Raw genomic sequence first — 18,184 nt, forward strand, 5'->3', positions numbered from 1 at the left:
GCAACATGAGAAAAAAGAAGAAAAAAACATTCAGAGCCGTCGTGACGAATTCGAAATTGGAAGGCGTTTGACGTTTGAATGTAGTGTTGCAATCGCGCGGAAAATTAGCCATTCTTCGGGTAATTGTTAAATAGTTTATGATTGTTGCAAAAAACTTGATAGGCACTATTTATGATTGCGTATGGCATGTGCAATGATGTTATTAAAAGATGCACTGAGCGGAAACAAACGTTTAGCTTTTACACGAATGTGTTGGAATGAAATTGATACGGCAATTATTTTGTATTTCTTTTCAAGAGTACTTGATGTTAGATCTACTTCATTAATTGTATCATAATACATATTCTATGAAGGGTGCTTTTTTGTGCAGTTCACACTGATATTTATAAAAAAATCCATATTTTTTATTACAAGTAATGGTAGCAATTTAAAGTTATCTTTTATAAATAATATTATGCAAATTATCACTATTACATATTAGATTTTTTTTCACATATTCAATACATACAGTATCTAGTTAATATTATAAAATAAACATTGAAACAAATATTTTAACGTTATTATAAGATTAGAGTAAGTGCTTATTACAAAAATACCATTAATTATCAATTAAACGGAATGCACTTAATTCAATTGATTATAATCCGACACTTATCCATGGCATTAAAATAACTTTATTACTTAGTAAGTTCATAGTAAATATGAAAATATGTATCTTAGAACATGTTGAAAGGTTAAACTTGAAGAAAACAATAATAACACGGATGTTTTTCCTTGTTTACATTAGAATATTATGATATTTTTGATATGAAAATAAATGGCTCATCGGAATAATTCTACAGAAGATTTTAATTTTATGCAGCAAATTTCAATTCATATAATATGCAGGATATGATCAATATGTTTAACAGTTTTGATGTTTTATGTAGGTACAATGTACTGATTTATATGAAACCTATTTTCATAAAATTTCAGCTGTTTCTAATACCTATTATTCAAGTCATATCATGAAACATTGTTATTAATCTATTAAAAACATAACAATTAGAAGCTCTTACGCTTTCTTACATTTAATTCCAATGAATATAAGCGTACTTAAACGTATCACCAATTAAAATGCGACGCTAAACTCCCATTTTTGTTGCAGGATAACCACCAAAATGCTATCCCGAGCGTGCGCACACACCAGCCATTAGACTAAAAACTACCAAACATGCTCCACACGCGCAACATGGCAACCCGGTGACTAATTTCCATCACCGACACGAGATGGCGCTGTTAACGAACTCCTCCGCGAGCGGGCCGACGGCGGCCCCTGCGGCACCTCAAGCGCATCACTCGACTACACCGCTACATCACTACTTTCATTATCTGAAGCAGCCTTCGCCGCTGTCTCAGAATCCGTACGCTCATCACTCGAGCGCGCATCATATGGGCATGGGGCCTGGACCGCTTGGGGGGTTGGGGCCGTTTGGACTTACGCATCATGGGCTTGAGGCTGTGGGCTTCCCGCAAGGTAAGATCTATTGTAAGTTTTTTTTATAGTAACCCTGGCAATAGGGCAGGCGACTCACTTGGTGGTAGGTGATAGACGCCCATGACGATCACACCGTTGGGCACAATGCGATCGTATTGACCGGCTTTAATGTGGGAGTTGAGTTTTAGCAAAGCTTCTGAAATACTTAAATATATATTGCATATTTTACTGCACATTTTAAAAATATTTAATTTCGGATGCATTTTAGGTAACCAAGAGAAATAAAGATTCATTTATACCAGACAGGAGATTAATCATAACACGTCATTAATAATAATAAAATGATAAATAAAATGGTATTTCAAGCGAATAAAGTAACAAAGGACATCGGAATATTTTGTAGGAATTAAATTAATTTCCTTGTGCCCAAGAAAATGAGGTTTAGTGACGCAATTTCACGATTGTCTTGGACGACATTATTTTTTTGTTATAATGAAAACAATTTCATTTATAATTCTTACCTATATGTTTTTAACATTTATAGGTGTTTTTGTACAATAATTAGTGGTAGGTATGTATAATTTTTGCATGTGGTAATTTTTAATGATTCTAATCATATTTAGGTATAGATAAAAATCGATTTTTATGAAGAAATGAAATGGAGATATTTTAGACATTTTATTTATTTCATCCATAATATTATGTAAGTTCTTTTAAATAACTACCGATAGGCGATATGCAATTCTAGCAGCCTCTTATTTCATTAATAATTCCACACAAGACTAAACCTAATTAAAAAGTGAACCACAACACAACCAATACAAAAACAGCATTAATTCCAATACTAAAAACTAAACTAACAAACTACCATACCACAATGCACTGGCAACCAAAAACTACCATTAGTAGAATTTACATCACGAAGACTCGAACAACACTGCATATTTTATGAGACAAGACATCCTTGGAAATAATCAAAACAGGGCCCTCATAAGCCGCTTACCTCCCCTAGGGTTGCCAGGAATGGGTGAGCTTGTTAATTGTTTTAATTAGTAAAGTTTTGGTTTCATGTTGATTTTTTTAATAATCGATTATTGTATGTGTATTGTGTATCTATGACTATGTACCTAGTTTCGTTTTCGAGAAATCCGTGTATGTATGTAAGTGTATACTTACTAGTTTAAAACTTATGTATGACTAGGTATATGCTACGTTTAGTTTAGAAATTTAGTAAGAATGATTTAAATCTATAGGTTTACTAGCTGTCCCGACAAACGTTGTTCTGCTTACTCTAATCACTTAGGGGTATGAAAAATAGATTTTGGCCGATTCAAACTCAAACTCAAACTCAAACATTCATTTATTCAATTAGACTACTATTTAGTAGCACTTTCGAATCGTCATTACATAAGTATTTTTAACATTTACCACCGATTCGGAAAGCAGTATCTATGGAGAAGAATCGGCAAGAAACTCCATAGTTGCTCTTTTAAAATCATGTCAATATTACATAATATGTAACTTATATCTAACTTATACATAATATGCCAAAGAACTGTCCTGTGGTTTTTACGCGACAACCCTCCATGACTTACCCGTTAGATTCTCAGACTTACCCGTTATGCACAGAAAATTTCATGAGAATCGGTCCAGCCGTTTTGGAGGAGTATGGTAACTAACACACACGGGAATTTTATATATAAGATATATTACAGACTTTTTTGACATTTGCGTAGTGATTGTAGGAAAAGTATATGTGCTGATCAAAGAATATTTATCTCTGTAAATTTCATCCAGTCCGGATGAGCCGTTTATACGTAAAAGAGCCCACATTTAGTACACATTATTAGGAAGCTTTTAACGTTATCAATTTATCATTCTGTGTGCTTAAGTTGTCGAAATAATTACCTAATAATTAATTTATAATTGATTTGCTATACGAAAGACTTAAAAGTTATTGATTAGATAACAAAAACATATTTGTGATACTATTATATAGTAATTAAAGATGTAAAAAACAATGACGCATTTTGAATTTGACGTATGTTTTTTTTTATTTATTATAATGGAGACCGACCGCCTCCTTGGTACAGTGGTTGACGCGTGAGAGTAGAACCGAGGGGTCCTGGGTTCGATTCCCAGTGGAGACGAAGAAAAAAAAATGTCTCGGTCTGATAGGACACTTACGGCTGATCACCTACTTGTCCCTAAAGAAAAATCGATCAGTGAAACAGATGTATGCATAATGCATCTGCCCCTTACCCCACTACGGGGACATGGGACTTCACATAATGGAGACCAGAAAGTGTTGTAACGACAAACAACATAATTATAATCACAAAAACGCATCCTTTTTCATTGGTTTTATTTATGCAACTAGCTTCTACCCGTGATTTCTGTCAAATTATCTTTTAGAAGCCTGCTTCACGCTTTCAACACGGGGTCAATAACCTCCCCTTTGAAAACATCCCTACAAAACTAAAAGGAAACAATATCTAGAACATCTCAATAAACCCATCCACTTCTTGACATTGACTACCGCCGCTTAACCTCTCTAATCGTTCGAACCGCACGCTCGAAATATCGAAACCAATAAATTCCACTAAATCAGTAAACAAAATGAACGACCTATTAGACATAAACTCGAATACACGTTTAATGCCAGAATATAATCCCATAGCCTATAATCCCTATATCCGTCCCTTTCACGCGCATTCCTACAACGTATACCCGTCTCGCTCCCACGATACGCGTAACGATGGCAGCTGGGAATTCCTTTTTTGAATTTAATTTTTTTTAAATCTATATTCTTTTTATTGGCGTCCTTTACAATTTTACGGCCAGTTGCTTTTTTAATCTGGCAATTTCATTGATAGTGGTAGGCTTATATGTAGGTAACTAATTTTTTTTTTTACTTTACGCGGTGTAAGTTGGTGGCTTTTATAATATTAATTAACATATATTTTAAATTATCATATCTTAAGACGGGATTTAAATTAAATACTTATGATTAAAGCACGGTTTTAAACATTTTGTTTTATTGCATAGCCAATACCTAATTAATGTAATGTTGAATACATTTTAGAAAGATAACATTTGATAAGACTGGATGTAAGTGGTCTACAAAATCCTAGGATAAAAAAGTTTTTTCTTCAGTGGAAGAAGCTAAAACCGGTTTTTTACCGATTTATTTATTATTCTTAGAAATAGGAAATTCAAATATGCGTATTGCGTATGGCATCATACAGTTTGACAAACCTTTCAGTAGACAATGTAGGCATTATAATCATTTTAACAAATTAAAATCTTTAAAATATTTATGAACAAACTCAAATAGATCGTTGATATTATTTCTTAAAGTATGTTTTTACTTGGTATAAAAGAGTTCAACGGGTTACAATAGTTACTTTAATATATTATACATTTTTTATTATTAAAAATAATACAGTGCCTGATTTTCCCGCCTTTCATTTTAGTTTTTAAGCGTTTTACAAAAACTATTAATACTCCTTATTATCTCGTACTTCTATAACTTCCATTTTTTCTCATGTTATTTTAAGTACTTAGAAGTATAATTAGACACCTTACTAAAATAATAAAATTAGTCACAAAAAACAAAATGACCCAATTACACCATGTGGCAAGGTGTTAAATTACATGCGGTTGACACGTTGACCGAATTATCGATTCGATATAACATGATACAACACTAGCGGGTTAATGACCTCTGTTTTATAATTGGGAAAAGCTGCGTTGTAAGACTAGTATAGAATGTTTATGGAATTTAAGATTTGGTAGTTAATTTTAAACCTATTTTAAACTATTATTTTGGAAGCTATGATAATAACGTCTCGTTTTAAATAATGTTAAATAATATAATATTCAGATTCTTTTATTCTTAAGATATTTTAAAATTCTGTACAATTTATTGTCTGTCACCTAAAATAAATGTAATAAATAAATAAATAAAAGTTTAAAACCGGTAGCAAAGTACCTACGATATTAATACGTGTTAAATTTTAAACATGAAAATACAAACTGCGGTTAAAAGATAAACCATCATTAAAAGGTAATGACTTAATGAAAATCTAACAAGCTTAACAAACTTCAAGATATTGTAATCCAATTATAAATACTATTGAGTGTTTTAGAGACGCTATTTATATACCTAAGTATATTTGTAATTGATAGGTTCGTGCATAGATAATGAATCTATTGTGGCAAAATATACTAGCTAATCAATATCATCACTACATATTATAAAACAAAGTCACTTTCTCTGTCCCTATGTCCCTTTGTATGCTTAAATCTTTAAAACTGCGCAACGGATTTTGATGCGGTTTTTTTTAATAGATAGAGTGATTCAAGAGGAAGGTTTGAGTATATAATTTATTAGGTTTTAGACAAAGCGGGCGAAGCCGCGGGCGGTAAGCTAGTTTAACATAAAACGTTACGCTCGAGGTCACAGATAACAGAAGGTAAAATAACATCCAAAAACGTAACCTAATAATAACTTCAGTTCTGAAATTAAGTATTTATATATATCTAGTGTTTTATGCGCTATCCTATTTTCAAGTTGCATCAAAAAACAACTGCAATTACTAATTACCTTACAAATCATAAAAGAAACAAATGCCCTTATAAAAAAGCCAGACAGGAGCTACCGATGGTCAGTTACATATTGATTAAAGAAGCCCGCAGTGTTATGTTACTTGCCTTGCCTTAACTCAATTATAACAACGATCAGACGATGTTTTTTCTTTTACTATATTCTGTATTCACCTTTTATCTATCCTTTTTTTAGTATAGATATTAGATATACTTAATATTATAAAGCTGAAGAGTTTGTTTGTTTGAACGCGCTTATCTCAGGAACTACTGGTCCGATTTGAAAAATTCTTTCGATGTTAGACAGCCGATTTATTGAGGAAGGCTATATATATATCATCACGCTAAGACCAACAGGATCGAATCCATGTAGATTGGCCATCATAGCCCGGGGCCAGTAAACGATCAAAAATATTCCTTCCTCGCAAAAATCCTATAAATTATTTATACTTTTATTGCTTTACACGTCTCGTCACTTATTAATAAATAAAATATTAATCATCGTCAAATAAATAAACTTTTATTTGTAATTTAATTGGAAACCATTCGAAAAGCGCTTAAAATTCGATATTTAGACCTAAATTGACTGCTGGTGTTACACGAAACGAGTTTTTAATTTTTAATAATTCGCGCCATGACTAATATCTACAGACTATATTTTTTTTACTCTTTAGTCTATGTCTTCTTTTTAATTTTTAATATTATTGCAAAGTTCATAATTCGTTCTAACGTTAGAAGATTTAGTTTAGGCTATAGGCTCCGCCCGGGTAATAACTTGTTTTTTACAAAATTTTATCAGTAGGTATTTATCCTATTCCTCCTTTAATCTCGATTGAAACTACTGGGTTATACATACAATAGTAAACGTGTATAATTCGATGAATAATATCGGTATAAAAGAAAACATTTTTTTTTTACAAAATCAAACTCTATCTGTACGTCAAAATTTACCCAAATTCGTTCCGCCGTTTATGCGTGAACATATTCATGTTGAAAGTTGAAACATATTTCATTTCTTTGTACCTGATATGAATTAAATTATAACATGTTATATTTAGGTTAAAATGTATCACTTTTTTATATAAGGTTGCCTGGTAGAAATTGCTGCTGAGTGATAAGTTCGTCCTGTACCAATCCTTTTATGTACTAACTAAGGTACTAACTAGCTGTGTCCTGCGGATGTGACACAATAAATTAAACATGTCATTGAAAAGGTCAATAAACATTAACTAAAAAAAGTTTAGATCTTATTAAATTAGAAAGTAATTGTAATCTAATGCAAATATAATTTGGTATTGTCATTAAATACGATAATGTGACATTATCAATCAATGACAAGTGACCTTTTGTTATGTGAAAGTTGACTTTTTTGTTCTAATTATAACTACTTAGGTTTCACTGTAATCTATTTCTTAGAAAAACTTCGAATCGTATGAGCAAAGTCTTGTCTATGAATAACAGACTCGTGTTTTGAAAAAAAAAAGGGGTTATCAATCTATCTATACGTTTATGAATTACATGCCTTTTTTGATGAATTTTTTATCCAAAAATTAATAATCCGTTTACAAATTACAGCTTTATAATGATAACTAGCTTTCCGCCTGCGGCCTCGCCCGCGTTTTCAAAGAAAAATCCGCATAGTTCCCGTTCCCGTGGGATTTCCGGGATAAAACCTAGCCCTTGTTGCTCAATGAAGATGCAGCTTTCTAACGGTGAAAGAATTTTTGAAATCGGTCCAGTAGTTTATGCGTGAAAACCATACATAGTACATACGTAATTACTAACCTTTCCTCTTTATAATATTAGTATAGATAGTATAGATTAATTCCATTTTTAAATTAGATAACCTAAGTACAGTCCTTGCTGATAACAACTAGTTTTAACTAGATACACTCATGAATACTTCAATAAAAACAAACATAAAGAGTAAACCGAGAAACTGACTCCAACACGTTAGTAACAAACCGCTATCCTATAAAGTTAACACCAAAACACGCAAGACCAATAAATCATATAATTTTACTACAAATTCAAAATTTTAAAACTTAATGATTCACATTTATAATGCGGCATCACGCGTTATATCGGGGTCATTCTGTCATACCCGGTAAATTAACTATCATATTTTATACGGATCGAGGATTGATATGGAGCGGATAATACCGCATTTTTAATTTATTTACTTGTTTGTTGTTGTTGTAGTTACATTGTATTGCGATTTTATTGTTGAAGTAATGAGATAAAAATAACCTCAATTAAATAGGCGAAAAATTAACAGTTCAATTATATTATCAATTCAATTTTTGTTTTTAAAATCTTCCTTACATGTAAAAAAACGTGTTATTCGTAAATATACCTACAATAATATATAAATTATCTGTAAACATACAATACTTACAAATAATCCATACTAATATTATAAATGCGAAAGTAACTCTGTCTGTCTGTCTGTCTGTCTGTTACTCAATCACGACTAAACTACTGAACCAATTTGCATGAAATTTGGTATGGAGATATTTTGATACCCGAGAAAGGACATAGGCTACTTTATTGCGAAATATGTACCACGGGCGAAGCCTGGGCGGACCTCTAGTATTTTATATGTAAAGGACCGTTTCGTTTACTTGCGTTTCAAATAAAAACACACCTATTAATATTTATAAATAAGCCCTCGTATAAAGGACATTGACAATCTCACTTGAGAAATAACAAACCATTATAAGATTCTTATTGCTATAAGTGCTAAAAACTCGCAACAAATCGACACATTTCACAAATATGTCGTCTCAAGAAAATTACTCATGCTTTACGCATTTATTTACACCATTTGTAGATATAAATAAATAGTATTAATCGGATTAACTGTGATTTTTATAGAAAATGCGTAAACTGTCTGAGTTGCTAATATTTTTGCATTTGATTGCAGTCGTTGTCGTCGTCGATCGGATTCGTGCAAAACCTAAGTGTCATTAGGTTTTACAGCTGTAGATTTTATATTTATTTTTCTTTTTGTGTCGCGTCGTAATTCTAGAAATTCTTTTGATTCCTTCCAATTTTATAGTGATGATAAAATATCTTTGTTTTTAAACAAACTATAACGAGAAACTATGGAGTTTCTTGCCGATTCTTCTCTGTAGATACTGCTTTCCAAATCGGTGGTACATGTTAAAACTGTTATGACGATTCAAAAAAGCTTCTAGAAGAAGTCTAATTGAATAATTAAATGATTGAGTTTGTTTGATTTTTGGATTTAACATATTTTTCTTAACACTATTTATCTTGATGACAAATAAATAAAATAGCGTCGCTTCTACAGTAGCTGAAAAATGGGAAACTCAACAGATAAAATTTAAGCTACCGTACCTAGCAAACTACATTAATAAATTATCTAAATCCCATCAATACACGCATTTATTGCTGCGTAATAAATGGTAATAACATCTCCATATACATACATGCAACATAAATAATTTTAAACTTTATCATTCATACATTCCACAGCTACCGGCGCCTTTGATGTGCCGCCATCTTGCTCGGACATATTTGTTTTTATTTTTTTATAAACTTTAATGCAAGGCTCTTGTCAACGTCAAGTTTTATCTGAAACGTCATTTTAAAAAGAAATATTTCGCTACTTCTGATTAAGTGAGATGCTTTTAAGTGTAAGTTAAAATGTTTGTTCCGCTGTGCTGGAGCGGTTTTGATGGAGTTTTGTGGGATGATAGATCGTTAATGCTAGCTTTAGTGGGGCATGGGGCAGATGCATTGTGCTACTGTTTTATTGATCGATTTGTTTACTTTTAATTAACAAGCCTTATAATTTCCTTTAATTAAGTAAAGTTGGATTAATCCAGGCTGTAATTAAACATTATCTACCTACCACACATAAATATTTTTTTACATGTATAAATATTACGTGACTAACTACTAAATAATTTGCAGATACCTATTTACTTACTACTAGATGTATACGTAGTATATTATTATTAGTCTGTGCTACTAGCTTTCTGCCCAAGGCTTCGCGTAGTCAAAGAATAACGCGCATAGGTAGTTCCCATACCTGTGGGACTTCCGGATTAAAACGTATCCTATACCCTTCTCAGGTCTTTATCTGTATACCAAATTTCATCTAAATCGGTACAGTGTTTGAGGCGAGAAGTCAGACAGATAGACAGAGTTATTTTCCCATTTATAATATTGGTTACCATCATACACGTAAAATACAGAGTTCACATTTAAAGTTAGGTTTTTTTATGATTTTCCCGAAAACTCGGGAAAAAATAACTTCACCAACACGTGCAAAAAACAATCACGTACGCCAAACATTTTACCGCCAATGTGTACAGATACAACAAACAAATAATCCCCCTCGTATTGTTACATCTCACTATATTGGGCAAATATAAAATTCACACATCAACACTTGCTACCCCTTATCAAATATAATATTGTAACGAATAAAAAATATAACGGTTTGTTACAATTTTTCATTTAACACATTGTACATAGTTTTATGGAATTAAAGCTTATTTTGATAAAATATAAATTAGGTACATACAAACTCATAGATTTAAGATTTATTTTCAGGTATTTAGCTATTACATAATATTTAGTTTTTTATGAGTAAAGTGCAGTTACATAAAATAATAAAGTCTACAAAAAAGTGGCTTTAATTTATTATTTTAAGTTTTTTACGACGTCCACCTCTTATATTAAATCAAAGACGCATTCAGCAAAAACGCAACGTAACATAGAAATCTAGAAGACTTTTCAACGTATTTTAAACGCGATTTTTATCATGTATCTCGACATTTCGCAACGCACCTAGAAATCTCTTCCATTTTCACACCATTGTTTCAACAAGCGCTGTCAACATAAATGTTTTTAAATCAAATAACACTCTGCGACACCCCAGTCTACCGTGCGAACGAACACACGGTCCTCCCGACCATAGTATAAAGAGAAAAGTAGGCTGACTCCCGACGTTTAGGAGCGCTCGGTACCTAAACTCGCGAAGCGTGTCACTTGTCTCATTGATATCTATACTAATATTATTAAACTGAAGAGTTTGTTTGTTTGAACGCGCTAATCTCAGAAAACTGGTCCGATTTGAAAAATTCTTTCGGTGTTAGATAGCCCATTTATAGAGGAAGCCTATAATATATTATCACACTAAGACCAATAGGAGCGGAGCAATGCGGGTATAACTGCGAGGCACAGCTAGTTTTAAATAATTGTATAAACAAACGGCGCACAGCAATGACGCGGCCCTCACGAGACCGGTCCATGAGAAGGTCCATGTGCGTGCGTCAAGCTTGCGTACGTACATGAAGGGAGCGAATTTCCAAAGCCTTATACTATTTGAGTCACGAGTCGGACCGATGATTTTCTTTATGCATATCACTCTCGACAAAATCTAATCTATCTCAGTAAAAAAGTAACTCAAATGAATAAGCTTTTGTCGATATTTTCAAACATTACATACCTACGAATAAAACCTAGTCGAGTTATACGAGTAGAGTCATACCGCCATAATAGATTAATAGCTTATAGCACTCTACATACAAACGGCGCGATGTACCTTTGTTCGAGATAACTTACTTTTCTCGTTATACTATGGTGCGAACGAACGTTCCCTCCGACCCCCAAAGACATTGCGGCTGATCAGCCACCAATGTTTTGTTAATAGCATTTGCATAATTCAAAACGAATTTCCATCACGTTTTAATTTGTCGTGCAGATTTGGGAGTTTCGCTGTTTTAGTCTTTGCTCTTTGGGTTGAATTGGCGAACGAGTTTGGTTGAAGAGATTTTATGTTGATACTGTTTTAGGTAGGTAAGTTTAGTTAGTGTTGTTCGTTAAAGTGAGGTTAATTAATTATTTATTCGGTTGTATTTCCGCCTATTTTGAAACACAATAGGTACAAAGTTATTAAAGTGAAACTTTTATTACATCGTCTCAAACTTTTTGGTCTGTGTAGCGCATGTCGCGTGTAAATAGTAGAGCGCAGCTAGTAGATATATATACTACTAGCTGCACTCTTGTTGGTCTTAGCGTGATGATTTATAGCCTATAACCTTCTTCGATAAATGGGCTATCTAACACCGAGAGAATTTTTCAAATCGGACCAATATTTCCTGAGATTAGCGCGTTCAAACAAACAAACTCTTAAGCTTTATAATATTAGTATAGATTAAGTACCTATTCTGTGCTTCTAGAAAGTAATACCTAATTTAAAACAATTGATAGACAGATACATAATATTTTTACTAAACGGAAGTTTGTTTAGATCTAACCTCAAAAATCTAAAAAAGGATCAGTATACCACCCTTTGTCACCCTTAACAATTTTAAGTGAAAATTCACAAGTGAAAGACCGGCTGCATCTCACACCGTTGTTTGTTTATGCAATGGCTGTTAAGGGCAGGAGGGTTAGAACTTCATTCAGTTTAGAAAAACAATGCTTGAAAGAAAATAAGGGTGTGAAAGTTAGTGTTTATAAATAAGGTATATATATTCACACAATCATTAAATGATTGTTTGATTGTTGGTCTTCACATTTCTTATTTGCAAAACAAACAAAATTTTTGATGGTATTGGCAAATAAAAAATGTGAAGTTTTAAATTAGTTATCTAACTTATTATTACGGAATCAATTTACAATTAATCTGATATAATACTGAAATGTTATTTACTGTAGAATATATTGCAAGAAATAAATTAAAAATTTTAAAACTGAGGAAAAGGAAAATCTCTACGAAAGCATTTTAATATTAAAAATATACACTTCAATTTGTGTCTTTGTACATGGTACTAACATATAACGAAAAATATAATATCTAATGGATTTTAATATTCCTTCATTCGATATACCTAGTTCTTTCTAAATCGAAACTAATCAAAGTTTTCCTTCATCGCTTTAATGTTTTTATTGAAACATGCAATTTGATATTTGCACATCTCTAGTAGATACATTAGCCAAAAAGCAACAATTTTTAATGAAAATACACACCAGGGTGACTTGTAACAAACCCTGAGGCACCCCACACTCCAGCTAATTGCTATAACAACAAGCGGTGTTTGCGCTTTTTGAAAGCGCCGCCAGCGATTTGTGGTCCAATTGTTTTAGGGTCCTTCTGGTAAAAAATGATATTGAAGTGAAACTTTAGGCGCGTTGAGAGTAAAATTGCAAAGTCGCAACATGGCAATACCGTCACATCATGGAGGAGGTAAGGCGATACCAAATATGTTTGAATCTTTCCAAAGAAGTTTCACTTCTGACACGTGTCCTCGACACACACGCTCTTTTATGTTTGTTATTTGAATAAAATTCTTCTTTATTTCATATTTAACGTACCTAAAGATATGTAATTTGTTCTGTATATAAAAAAAATGCTTAAACATACATATATTTTTAGATTTGATGGCACAAGATTGTACCTACATTATTTAAACGAAAATAGATTAGACGATTAGAATAATAATATATTATGTTAATGAATATGTAATAACTCGGTAATTAACAAGAGGATAAAACTATCTTAACATTATAATTATGATAAGGTTTTACGTTACTAATCCTTATGTGTTGGAATCTCTATAAATTCGGATAACATATTATATTTTCCATTTATAATTTAACTAGTTTACCGCCCGCGGCTTCGCCCGCTTTGTCTAAAACCTAATAAATTATATACTAAAACCTTCCTCTTGAATCACTCTATCTATTAAAAAAAACCGCATGAAAATCCGTCGCGAATAGTTTTAAAGATTTAAGCATACAAAGGGACATAGGGACAGAGAAAGCGACTTTGTTTTATACTATGTAGTGATGACAAATAGATAATAATGTAAAATACATATTACCCTAGGTATTTGATAAATCTAAAGTGTGAGTAATTAGTAAGATATAATTAAGCTTCATTTATGGACAAAAAAATCTTCAATTTGAGAACTTCCTTTTGTTAGATTTACGCGAAATAATTTAGTATTTCTCAATAAAACGCGTTTAAAATCCGCATAATGTTCTTTACTTTGTGATCTTGCACATAGTTATACAAAAAACAACTTTCAACAAACTTCTTTTTGTCAAGTCGGTTAAATACAAATTATGAGTCTATAGTGGCATTCTATCAATTTAAATAATGTATTCTGTAAAATAATACGTTAAATTGATTATCACTTGCACACGCGGCACGCACGCGACCTCCATTATCTGTTTGTTCAGCAATTCGCACGTTATGAGTGTACATACAGACAAAAAGTTTACTTTGGGATGGAGTGGTAGAGAGTCAAAAAGTAAAATTAATTGTTGTAGAAAAATACATAGTAGTAAAATAAAATAAAAATATAGTAGTACCTATGAGTTATTTTTCTTCTATCTTGATGATATTTATTCTTATAATTTTTTTTAATGTATATCAGATTACTAGAATCTAGATTAAACATTTATTTCTATTATATACAACTAGATTTCCTCCTGCGGCTTCGCCCGCGTTTTCAAAGGAAAACCCGCATTGTTCCCATTCCCGTGGGATTTCCGGGATAAAACCTATCCTATGTGTTAATCCAAGTTACCCTCTATATGTGTGTTAAATTTCATTGTAATCGGTTCATTAGTTTATGCGTGAAAACTGAAAACCATACATACGTACAAACCGTACCGTACCGTAGTATCACAGTATTACAATATTATTGGTAATACTGTGGTATGTAGTATGATATATAAGATTACCTAATATTAGATAGCATTATGAATTCTATTTTTATATTATTATACATTGATGTATTTTTTACCTTCATTTTCACCTCAGGTAGCTTGGAAGAGATTGCTGATAAGCGATAAGGCCTTTTGTACTTTATCTCTAGGTACCCTTTTAATTTTTTTTAGTAGTATAAATATGTTGTTAAATAATTCAATTTTCAACGTCGTTCCGGGTCAACCACCAAACTAGGTTCATTTATATAGAGAGTTGAATTTTTCCATGCAATAAAACTATTGAACTAATTGGAAAACATCCTTATAATTTTATTTGTGAAGCAATTATAAAACTATACAGGTTGTAATTTAAGTAATTTAATCAGTTTTTTATTATCTCCAACTATATTATAACGTTTACTTTGATTTAAAATTTCTATCTACTGTAAATTTTACTTTCTCTCCGTCATTATACAAAATTCCACCCTGTATATTCTGAACTGCTTTGTGAATAAATAATATCTATTATTATAATTTTATGTCTACAAGAAAAGCGTACAATTTCTTCATACGGAAGCCAGATTAAATACAATATTATCTTGAAACGGTGTGAACATCGCTGATAATGTTATCATTTCCTGTATGAATACATTTGCGAAATTATCTTTAGTACTTTGTACTTATTATTCAAATTTAATTTTTATATTAAATTTTATGTATCAGCAATATTCTTTTATGGGTTACTAGCTGTGCTCCGCGGTTTTGCCCGCAGTGCTCCGCTCCCGTTGGTCTTAACACTCTTAGCGTGATGATATATGCCTAGCCTATTATAGCCTTCCTCGATAAATGGGCTATCTAACACAGAAATAATTTTTTAAATCGGACCTGCAGTAGTTCCTGAGATTAGCGCGGTCAAACAAACAAACAAAATATTAGTATAGATAGTACAGATTTTATGTATCAGCAATATTCCCGCTTTTATGAGTAAAATAAAGAAATTTGATATTGTGGCTGAGGTAGGCAAGGTGAATGACGCGGGTTCGAATCCCGATCGATCGAGTTTTTTTTATAGATTTCCCATTTATTTATAGCACTTGAATGCTAAACTAATTATCTACTGTAATCTATACTAAATTATAAAGAGGAAAGGTTTGTATGTATGTAGGTTTTCACGCATAAACTACTGGACCGATTTTGATGAAATTTAGCACAGATAATCTTTAAACCCTGAGAAAGAACATAGGCTACCTTTTATTGCGAAATAATGTACCACGGGCGAAGCCGGGGTGGACCGCTAATGTTATATTTATTTAATGTATCTTGTGTTTAAATCTAATTGATAGCCTATCTGCTAGATTTTTCGGAAAACAGATAGTAATTATCAAATCATTCACAAAAGTATATCTCATCTATAATATAGATAGTTATATAGATTATTTATCTATAAAAATTAATCCCTTATTCACTTGGTAACGTTATTTCTTAGAAGATGATACAAATAGGTAATTAAAAAAAAAGTTGCAAAAAAAAGAAACGACACTTTTCCTAATATAGGATTTAGGAAGGATCATAATATAGTGATAATAGTTCAGCTACTCTTCTATAAACATATATGTATAGTTATAATAATATTCTATGTATCCTTCTCTATATTTAGTTAATATATTCTCTATATTTGGTTAATTTAATTAGAGAACTATATCGCTAACTATCACTGTATCCCGCGATTTTATGCGCATATTAAACTAAGACCAAAACTGCTAAGCCAAAAATTCGTTGAAAATAAAAGAAGCCTAGGGGCCATCCATAAAGTACGTCACACTAATTTCATAAGTTTTTGAGTACCCCCCCGTCATTGTCACAGGTGGTCACATTTCTGAGAACCCCCCCTCCCTAGTGTGACGTCACATGTTTTACAATTTAACATCGAAAAATTATTAAATTAAAACAGCAGTTCCGAAATTAGTCTTATTTCTATTTAAATTAAGTACTTTTTTAGGTTTAATTTATATTTCCAATTACGTGATTAGTATTTTGAAATGTGATGTCACGAAACATAGGACCCCTCCCTCCCCTTGTCACACCAAGTCACACTTTGTCGACCCCCTCCCCCCCCCTTTACATGTGACGTACTTTATGGATGGCCCCCTACGTTTGAACTTTGAACCTAGGTCTTCAATTATTTCAGACTAGTAGTCCGCCCCGGCTTCGCCCGTGGTACATATTTCGCAATAAAAGGTAGCCTATGTCCTTTCTCGGGTATCAAAATATCTCTATACCAAATTTCATGCAAATTGGTTCAGTAGGTAAGGCGTGATTGAATAACAGACAGACAGAGTTACTTTCGCATTAATTATAATATTAGTATGGATTTTATGACAGAGATTTTTCGAATATTTCAAGAAAGGAGGTTCTTTTTTCCTACGTAGTTTATTTCTTGTTACATTTAAATAATAATGGAATGCACTTATAAAGAAAACATTTGCGCAACATCCTAACTTATTCACGCGTGACGAAATAAAATCTAGTTACAATCAAAATGTTTTAAGATTAACGTTAATGTGTTAAGGGGAGGCACCCTTATCTTAAGGGCGCATACACCAATAGTTTCGGTAGCCAGGATAATCCGTCTGCCCTTCTGTAGAAATTGATAGAAAAAATTAATGGCTGTATGGTCTGGTTGAATAATCTGTGGCACGGTTGTGCTTTTTGCATCTGTGTTAAATTTGATATTGTTTTTCTCTTTTTGATTGATATTAAATTATTTAGCATAGTTTACAGGAAAAAATAGTTTTGTACTAACCATGCCGCGCAGTTTCACGACGAACCCTCGAGCAAATGCACGTACAGAAGTACTTATTTCTAAAACAAAAACATTAGTCTGGTACGTAAGCTACATCAATGCAAAACATTTTCAAAATCTGTTCAGTGGTTTTTGCTGGAAAGAGTATATAACATACATCCAACCTTTATAATAAGTAGCCAAAAACTTTCCTTACAATTCCCCGATTGTTCTACCGCACGTATTACTTACAATTCCATCTATTACGCAACAGCTTTCACAAATAACCGCCCAATAGTTCACACAAACAGCCAATAATTTATTAGATAAATTTCAATTTACCAACAATTCTGTTATCACACCCCTACATTAGTGCTAATAAAATCATTCCATTCAATATCCGACCCTAATTGAATAGCTTAAGGTCGAGAATGTATATTAGCGTACCCTTAAAGTTACCCTTAGGGCTGTGTTGCACACAATTTATGTGTTAACATGATTTATGAGTTGGCAACCCTCGTTTCAGTGGGTGTGAAATATAGCCTGTATTTGCGATGTATATTTATATAACTTCCTTATGTATTAAGAAAGATATATTGAACTATTACTTGGTCTCATAC

The 18,184-nt window shown here is 32.2% G+C and overlaps 1 protein-coding gene across 1 annotated transcript in view; it reads left to right on the plus strand.

Annotated features, from left to right (window-relative positions):
• LOC123703893 (homeobox protein OTX1-like) overlaps positions 1-18,184 on the plus strand; it is a 61,075-nt gene that overhangs the window by 28,252 nt on the left and 14,639 nt on the right. The window contains exon 2 of the mRNA XM_045652083.1: positions 1,148-1,516. Within this exon, the coding sequence (XP_045508039.1) occupies positions 1,270-1,516 (247 nt within the window). The 5' untranslated portion in view covers positions 1,148-1,269. The remainder of the gene's footprint in view (positions 1-1,147; positions 1,517-18,184) is intronic.

Source organism: Colias croceus, chromosome 27 (assembly GCF_905220415.1).
Source record: "Colias croceus chromosome 27, ilColCroc2.1".
Classification (NCBI taxonomy): Eukaryota; Metazoa; Arthropoda; class Insecta; order Lepidoptera; family Pieridae; genus Colias; species Colias croceus.